The sequence below is a fragment of the Apis dorsata genome, unplaced genomic scaffold (assembly GCF_000469605.1).
Source record: "Apis dorsata unplaced genomic scaffold, Apis dorsata 1.3 scaffold_891, whole genome shotgun sequence".
NCBI lineage: Eukaryota > Metazoa > Arthropoda > Insecta > Hymenoptera > Apidae > Apis > Apis dorsata.
In genome coordinates this window covers 1,587-10,341 of record NW_006264007.1, presented here as the reverse complement: position 1 = coordinate 10,341, position 8,755 = coordinate 1,587, and the positions used below count along the sequence as shown (strand labels likewise).

The 8,755-nt window shown below is 23.8% G+C and overlaps 2 protein-coding genes across 11 annotated transcripts in view; one reads left to right on the top strand and one right to left on the bottom strand.

The window, feature by feature from the left end:
• LOC102671144 (protein polybromo-1) overlaps positions 1-8,036 on the bottom strand; it is a 13,360-nt gene extending 5,324 nt beyond the window's left edge. For 3 of the 10 annotated variants that reach the window (XR_004151555.1, XM_031514094.1, XM_031514095.1), the window contains exons 1-19: positions 7,129-7,512; positions 6,789-7,034; positions 6,560-6,688; positions 6,313-6,492; positions 5,789-6,233; positions 5,613-5,725; positions 5,391-5,489; positions 5,259-5,321; positions 4,575-4,727; positions 4,342-4,509; positions 4,098-4,264; positions 3,687-3,981; positions 2,449-2,654; positions 2,013-2,352; positions 1,337-1,921; positions 1,047-1,204; positions 809-981; positions 542-714; positions 340-411 (exon numbers count right to left, since the gene is read on the bottom strand). Coding sequence is in view for 9 of the 10 variants with exons in the window: in XM_031514094.1 (XP_031369954.1) it covers positions 340-411; positions 542-714; positions 809-981; positions 1,047-1,204; positions 1,337-1,921; positions 2,013-2,352; positions 2,449-2,654; positions 3,687-3,981; positions 4,098-4,264; positions 4,342-4,509; positions 4,575-4,727; positions 5,259-5,321; positions 5,391-5,489; positions 5,613-5,725; positions 5,789-6,233; positions 6,313-6,492; positions 6,560-6,688; positions 6,789-7,034; positions 7,129-7,323 (3,960 nt within the window). In the remaining variant the exon portion in view is untranslated. The other 7 variants (XM_006623412.2, XM_031514093.1, XM_006623410.2 and 4 more) reach the window with 7 other exon arrangements.
• Positions 8,037-8,607: 571 nt separating this feature from the next.
• The window catches only part of LOC102671004, a 1,491-nt gene continuing 1,343 nt past the window's right edge, over positions 8,608-8,755 (top strand). The window contains exon 1 of the mRNA XM_006623405.2: positions 8,608-8,743. The gene's annotated coding sequence lies outside the window, so the exon portion shown is untranslated. The remainder of the gene's footprint in view (positions 8,744-8,755) is intronic.

The following is an 8,755-nucleotide window of genomic DNA, read 5'->3' as shown; positions in this document are numbered from 1 at the left end:
TATATTTATACCCTGTATCTTATGATATATATATATATATATATATATATATATATATATATACATATACATATACACATATATAACATAAAAAAGAAGACAGAAAAAAAGTGAATATGCCGGCATAAATAAGAATAAGAAACATGCTTAGATATGAATTAATACAAAACCTTTATCACATACAAGTCATATATTGGAACAAAATACATAGCAACAATAGTTTAAATAAGTTTTACAATAATTTTTAATAATAATAATTTCCATATGAACTTGTATGTGATTATCAAAAAACATGCATTTTTGTTATATTATTAATTGAACATAAAAAATAGAAATTACCATTTCAAATTGAGTTGAACTAGAAGTAACAGACTTGACTTGATTTTGCGTTTGAGCCACATCGCCCGGAACCTATAACACACACATGGCATGCAAAGCAATATTCAGTTAGTTGCATATCAAATAACAGGCATATCAAATAACATATCGTTACCAAATTTTTGCATAGAATGTTATTTAAATGCTTAAATTTTATATGTACCTTAGCTGGATTAATAGGTCTTCGGAAGAAGTAAATTTCATCTTCAGTTACTGCTGAATTATGATTAAATTTTTTTAGACCTTCTTGACCGAGTTTTTTCATGAGACTTTTACTTTCATCATATAATGATTCACAAATATATACATCATCTTCTGGAATTTCTGTTGGTCGGCCTATATAAATATGTAAATTTATATGAAAATATAATAGTTTTTTAAAATATATATATATTTTTTAGTTTTTAATTATTTTTTTTTATATATTTACTACAAATATATTCTCCATAGTCAAGAACAGCACATTTTCCAACAATAGCCACAATAGGATGAGTGCCATCAACTGTTGATAGAAATAATTCTTGTTTATAAAATAATTTAGTAGGAGTATGTGGCACTTCTGCAGGCATCAATAGCCATGGGCCCTTAAAATAACATTTTCCACTGAAAATAAAAATGATATAATCACTTCAATCATAAACAATTAATAACAAACGCTTATTACATACTCTTTTGTTGACCATATAGCATCAATTTGCGCAATTTGTTGTCTACCTCCATCTGTTGCAACATAAACAAAGTCTCCAGTTTTTACAGAACCTGCACACGTATTGTATTGCTCGTAATAAGTATTTTCTGTATCATCTGAGTTATACAATATTACATTCTACAAGAAAATAATTGATTAAAGGAAAATTTTCATAAAAATGCAAAATTAGTTAATTAATGTAATATATAATTACTAAAAATGCAAATATTTGCAAATATTTTATAATGTTTTTTCTAATGATACACTTACAGGTCTTTCTTTTTCTGTTAATTTTTCTCCTTCTTCTAACTCAGCAATTTCTTCTTTATGCTTTTCTAATCTTTCCTTATATACTGATATCACTCGCTTTGGTTCTAATGGTTTATCTCTTGGAATTAATTTTAAATGATCTGGATCAAAATTCCAAACTTTGATTTTTTTAAAAGCTCTTGCTTTTGTAGAATATCGTGATTCACATACATAAACATCTTTTTCTAAAAAACCTTCAGGTTGCATTCTAAAATAATCTTTTACACTTAAAACACAACATCTTCCAGCTACTTTAGCCAAAGGTATAGCTACATGAGCATCACTTTTAAATAACTCCTTGTCAAGAAATTTTCTAGATGCTACATGATAAGTTTCACTTGGTCTATAAAATAAATTGCCATATAACATTTGTTGACCTTCTGCATTTGTCCATAAACGTTCTATAAGAACTACACTATATTCCATGCCTCGTTCTGTAGGTTCTATATATGCAAAATCTCCAGCTCTATATATTTCTTGATTAAAACTCATAGATCCACCACTATCACTATTACTTCCTTCTGTATTAGTATTTGTTTCAGAATCCTAAAAAAATACGTCAAATATATTTTTTATTATTATAATATTAATATCAATATTTTAAAAAAAAATTATTAATATTATAAATTTTATATACTTTTGTTTCATTTCCATCACAACTTTCATCTTCATTAGGTAATGATAATTCTTGTTGTAATTTCACACGTTTTAATTCTGCAACTTGAGCAGAAAGATCAAGAAGTGTATAATTAAGAGCTGGTGAATGTAATAAATCTCCTCCTCGAGTTACTTCATCACGAGTACGTAAAAAAAATGCTTGTAATTCTACACTATCTTCAAAAGGTTGCGAATCTGTACGTGATAATCTTCTAGCTCTTTCTAAACATGTAAATACATCTTCTTGAAAACGATCCAATCGTTTATATACTCCACGATCTAATCTTCTTTTAATTAAATCTAATGATAATCCTCGTATTCTATGTAAAAAAAATATTTAATTAACAAAATAAAAGTAAAAATATTAGATAATTTATTATTATTACTTAATTTATTACTTAAATTAAAAAACATACTTTTTCCCATCAATGATATCATGTTCTGGAAGTTCTGCCATTGAATCTGAATAACATCTACCTTCTTCATCTTGATGATTATAAAGAGCAGTAAAAATTGTTGCTAATATTTCTTGAATTGCGGCCGATACATCTGGTACACTTTCTTCATCTTCACTTAATTGTAATTTTGTTTGGAGAACTAATCTTTGTAAAATTAAAGCATCCTATAATATATATAATATATATAATTGAGATTGTAAATTATTTAAAATGTTAAATATTATTTTATTTAAAATATATCAACATCAATAAATCTTGTTTTACATTAATATGTTAATAATATTCATATTGTTTTTTTAAAAAAAAATTAAATGAGTAATATTCTAAAAGAAATATTGTTTACTTCTGTTTCATTCTTCTTGCATTTTTTTGATAAACGTTGATCTACTTCCTTATCTCTCATTAAACGAATAAAACAAGGTCGAACTTTTAATGCCTTTTGTACAGAAACATTATTTCTATTATTAATATTTCCTTGTTCAAACATTTTGAGCAATGTGTATATATATATGTGTGTGTATAATATACATATATGTAAAAAAACTTGCAAATCTATAATACTTTTATAGATATTCACTGAACACTTTTTCATGTGTTTAATTTATGTTTATTATTTTGATAAAATTGCATGTTTGCACTAGTTTTATTATAATACTTATTCATAGAAAAAAATTCATTTGTTATTTTATAAAATCCTTATATGGAACCACATGAAACGACAAAGCTACGAAAGAAGCTAACTTCAGGTAACCTCAAAAACTATAACTGTAAACAGATCGAGCTTTCCATGTTTTAGCGCGAAATTTCGATTGGAGTTCTGACTTCCATATGATTCATAATTAATAATAATATAATTCATATATTTCATAATAATAATTTTATAAACTATTTTCAATTAATTATAAATATAATAATGATAAATATATTTTTCGATATAATGTAATATATATAATATAATTTGTATTCTCTTACTAAAAAGGATTAAGAAAATTATTGCTAATATAATTGCTAACAATTAATAGTTTTTTTTAACAATTTTTTTTCTATCATAAATATTAAAAATTATAATATTTAATTTCTAAATAAATAAAACATAATTTCTTTTAAAAATTAGTTTAATAAATTAATAAAATTTTATTTTAAATAAATAATTAAAAATCAAATGAAAATAAATACATATACATTAATATACAAACCTTATATATTTGTGAATCGGGTTCATTATACTTGCAAGCATTATCAAACATTAGTATAAAATCTGATACAAGTTCATCCAAATTTTCATATCCATTATTTTTTAAAGTGGACGCTATTTTCTCCATATTCATTGGTTGCTTAATAACTTCATAATAATCAGGATATTCATTTTTATTTGGTAATTTCATAAAAATTAAAGATAATTGTCTTCCCTTTCCATCATGATAATCTTTTATAGTATCATACATAGTTTTTAATTTTTGTAAATGTAGTGGTACAACTTTTTTAGGTCTCCTATGTATTATAAAAATATGTATGATGTATATATTATGATTAATTATATTGACAATATTTTTCACAATATTTTTAAAAATGAATTTATGTATGTATACACTTAAAATATTACATACCCAACATTTCTAGTAGGAGTAGATGCACTTGATTTCGTAGGTTTACCTGTTTCAGGTAAAGGACCTAATTCTTTTACTTTATCCATTAAAACTCTTTCAAGAGTATTTGCATCTTCATATATTAAAGAACCTTCTTCATTATATTGACGACAGTTATTAAACATTAACTAAATGAAAATATAAATATGAAATAAACATGATATGTATTCATAAATATATATATATATATATGTATATAAAATACCTTAAAATCTTGTATTAATTCATTTTCACTTTGATATTTTTCTGCTTTAATATTAGCTTCAATAGCTAACATGTCAATTGGTTCTGCTATTACTTGATAATAATCTGGATACAACTTTTTAGAAGGCTTCTCCATAAACATTAACATTGGTTGTCGACCATCTTCACACTGTAATGTAATAAACTCTGTATTGCTAAACTTCAGTCTTGATAATTAAAATTGGAATTACTTACAACGTATTCTATAACACATTTAACTAGTGCATACAATCTTTTTTTCAATGGTATATTGTCTTTATATTTTCCACGTGTTAACAGATTTGAAGCACGTTTAATAAGTTTAGGTTGATGAGAGCTATTTTCAAATTCACTATCCGAGTCTGAATCCTATAAATATAATAATAAATAAAAAAAAAAACCATAAAAAAAATATATTAAATATTTAATGTAAGAAATCTTTTTATTAAAAATTTATATTAGCAACTCATATAAATGTTACAATAAAATAGTTATAAAACATAAATAAAAATATTTTCTTAAAAATTTTTGTTAATTTATTATATTATTAATATTATATTATATAATTCAATAAAATTTCAAATGAATAAAATATTTAAAATTTAAAATAAAAGATGTTCGGATAAGTTAAATAAAAAATTTAAAAAGATTAAGATTCTAAAGTAAAACAAAAATAATATGCAAAAATATTCATTATTTTTCATTCAGCTTATTTTTCAAATTATAAACAAAATAGAATTATCTTTATCTCGTGCAAAATTAAGTAACTTATGAATTATTTAATATGTTTTGATGAACATTTTGTTTAAAATTTTTGTAAAATTTGTGTAAAATTATCTTTTAAATTTTTTATCTGAATTTCGTCTAAACATTTTGTATTTTAAATACAATTTTATTTACCTGATCAAATTCTAATAGTTCCTGTACTTTTTCTTGCATAATTTTTTGTAATTTCACAGCACACTGAAACATAAAAACATAAATAAATAATGCAAATTAATTAATCAATTATAAAATTTTTTAATATTTTACCTTATATAATCTAGATGTATGAATATTATATTTTTTTGCATTTTCAAACATTATATTCATATCACCAGCTACTTCGCTTACAGTACCATATTCGCCTTTCTATAAAAATTATTACATATATATATATATATATATATATAAATATATTCTATAAATTATTATATATAAATTAAACAAAAACAAGTCATAAAATATAAAATAATTTTTATTTTTGTCATTTACCTTTATCTTGGTACGAATTTGTAATAAAGAAATAGGATTTTTAATTGTTTTATAGTAATCAGGATACAATCTTTTTGATGGTAGTTTCCAAAAATATTCGCTCATTCTAACTCCTTTTAAAAAAAAAGAAAAGATTAATCAATATTGTAATATTTTAAAAAAATTTTATAAAATACCTTGATTATTAGGTGCTGTTCTAATAGTCTGAAATAATTGCCATTGTGGGTTATCAGCTTCTTCAGTTTCTGCAGGTTCTTCTTCTTCATCATCACTTTCTTCATCTTCATCTGGCAATGTTGCAGTTTGAGCTATTAAAGATTGCGCCATAGTACGACTTCCTCTTTTACTTCGTGTTGATGGTGCAGTTGTTGCAATTTTTGGAATTGCGCTGCTTAATCCAATATCTTGTTTTCTTGCTGCTGCAGTAATAATTTTTTTTAAAAGTTTTGCATCTTTGTAAATTTGAGAACCAGGTTCATTAAATTGGCAAGCATTACGGCACATAAGCATTAAATCTTTTTCCATATCTGTAATGTTATTATAGACTCCTTCTTGAATTTTTCTTGCAACTGTTTTTAAATCTACTGGTGTTTCAATTACATCATAATATTCTGGATATAACTGAAAAAAAATTGTTTATATAATAAATTTGTTTAAAACAATGATTCATTAATACTTCACCAGTAAGAATTTTTCGAACTTTTTTAGATGGCTTAAGTTGAAACATTGTATGTAATGGTCTATTATTATCAGCTGGATCTGTTGCTGTCATAATTGCTGCAAATAAATCTTCAAATTGTTGCATTGTTTCTTCATCAGGATTTGTAGAACTTTCTGATGTATCTTCTGCATCTTCTTGTTTTGTTGTAGCTTTCCGAGCCTACATAATTAACATTATATTAAACATTGATGGATACAAATATACATATATATATATTTTTACTTACTAATCGTCCCACTTTTAAAATAAGTTTTCCTTTAGGTTCTGGATCTTCGTATTCTTCCATAATACGATTTTTTGTATTTATACATAATTCCCAAAGTTCAGTAGCATCTTTATATTCAGGAGATGTACGCTATTTTGATGAAATAATTTTAATAACTTAAGAAATTCAAAAATTAAGATATATTCTATATTTTGTTAAACAATGTATATATTATGTAAATATATATTACCATATAAAAGGCTTTTGCATTGTTAACCATAAGTTGAATATCAGCTGCTAAATCATCCATATCCCTATATTCATCTGTTCTTAGCTTTTGTTGAACTTTTAATAGATCTATAGGATTTGTTACAACATCATAATAACCTGGTTCTTGTCTACGTTTAGGCACACGTATAAATGCATCACATAATAATGTTCCATCTTCTCTTTTTTGATTACGTAGTACATCATATAATTGTTGGCACAAGTCACTCTAAATATTAAATAAAATAAATTTGTTGGTTTATTAAATTTATATTATTAAAATTTTTTATTAACAATATTTTTTAATAATAACAATAACTCACAGGATCTAATTTTTTTCGTCTTTTTGTTGGTTCAGGTGGTATATCATCAGCATCATCTTCTGTTCCTCGACTTGCAACTGAAGATGTTCTACGGCGCTTGTTCATCTTGAACAATCTTATAAAATAAGCAACATAAACATGTATACAAACAAAAATATACCAATATTTTACATTAATATAAGATTGATGTATCATAAATTCACATCTAAGTCATAATGTCATTATAAAGGAGATATACAGGATATACATAGGAGAAATTAACTATATGTTGTCCAACTAATACAATGTAATTAAATCACTTGACTGCACAAAATCAAGATGTAAACAAAAATTTTATGAAAAGAATTTCATACACAATATATTAATTTACTAAGTATGTTACTTTACAAAGAAAGGCGTACGTATTAAGTATGAAAATAATCGAGATACACAACTTCAGCTTAAGAAAATTTCGCCGCCATGATATGTCGCCACTGTGCTTCAAAATGCAGAAATATACAGCATTTTAATTTTCGGATGTAATACTGCAAATAAATCCATCTTGGTTGAAATTTAATATAAAAACTACAAGACAATCGCATTTGAATAGCTAATAAAATAACGAAAGAATATGATCGAACTTCATAACAAACTATCAAAGTAAAATTTACCGCCATATCAAAACCTCACAGTATTTTTAATATTGTTCGTTCACGAATAATATCATTTTTTCTTTTGAGGCACTCATGTTATCATTTTCTGAAATCCTCACCTGTCGTTAAAATTTGTATAAAAAGTTTTTCATTAATATACAACATGTAAAATAAAAGCGTTACAAATATACTACACTTTTCATCTGCAACGCACGATGACACACGACTTGGCTAACGCCATGCCGTAAGCAACCGCGAGTTTATAATCATACGAATTGAACGATCCTATAGCTAGAAATAGAGACTACGTTTCATATATCCTTTCATCATAAATTTACTTAGTCGATAAAGTAGATTTATTTTAAATATTTCATATTCTATAGAAAATAATTTTATATATTTTTATTTTACTAAATAAGTATTTTAATTAAATTTAATGGGATTAAATTTTATATAAATAAGATATTAATTTGTTTTATTATTTTAATTATTTATATAATACATTCATTTTGTTAGTTTATTGTAATTTTCGTAATATAATTTTATTTATAAAACTGTGAATTAATATTAATCAAGAAAAAGAATTCAATTTAAAATAATATTTGTTTAATAATATATATTATAAGTATAATATTCGATTAAAATAGTTTATACAAATATAAATTTTATATTAAAATAAAATAAAATTTATTGAATTTAAATTGAAAAAAAATTTCCTAAAATTATTTTTTACTAAATAAAGATTTATTAAAATATATAAATATTTACAAATAAATATATAAAATATTTTACGTATATATTTAATATAATAACCGCTAATATTTAAAAATCGATTATTATATATCGATATTATAAAATTCGATATTTAGATATATATAGATAATAATGTAATGTAACATGAAACATTTGTGAATACATAGAACTGTGATCTAACCGTGTTAGTAGCCATTTCGCTTTTCTTGGAGTTGGGATTGGCAAAGAAAGTAAGATTTTAC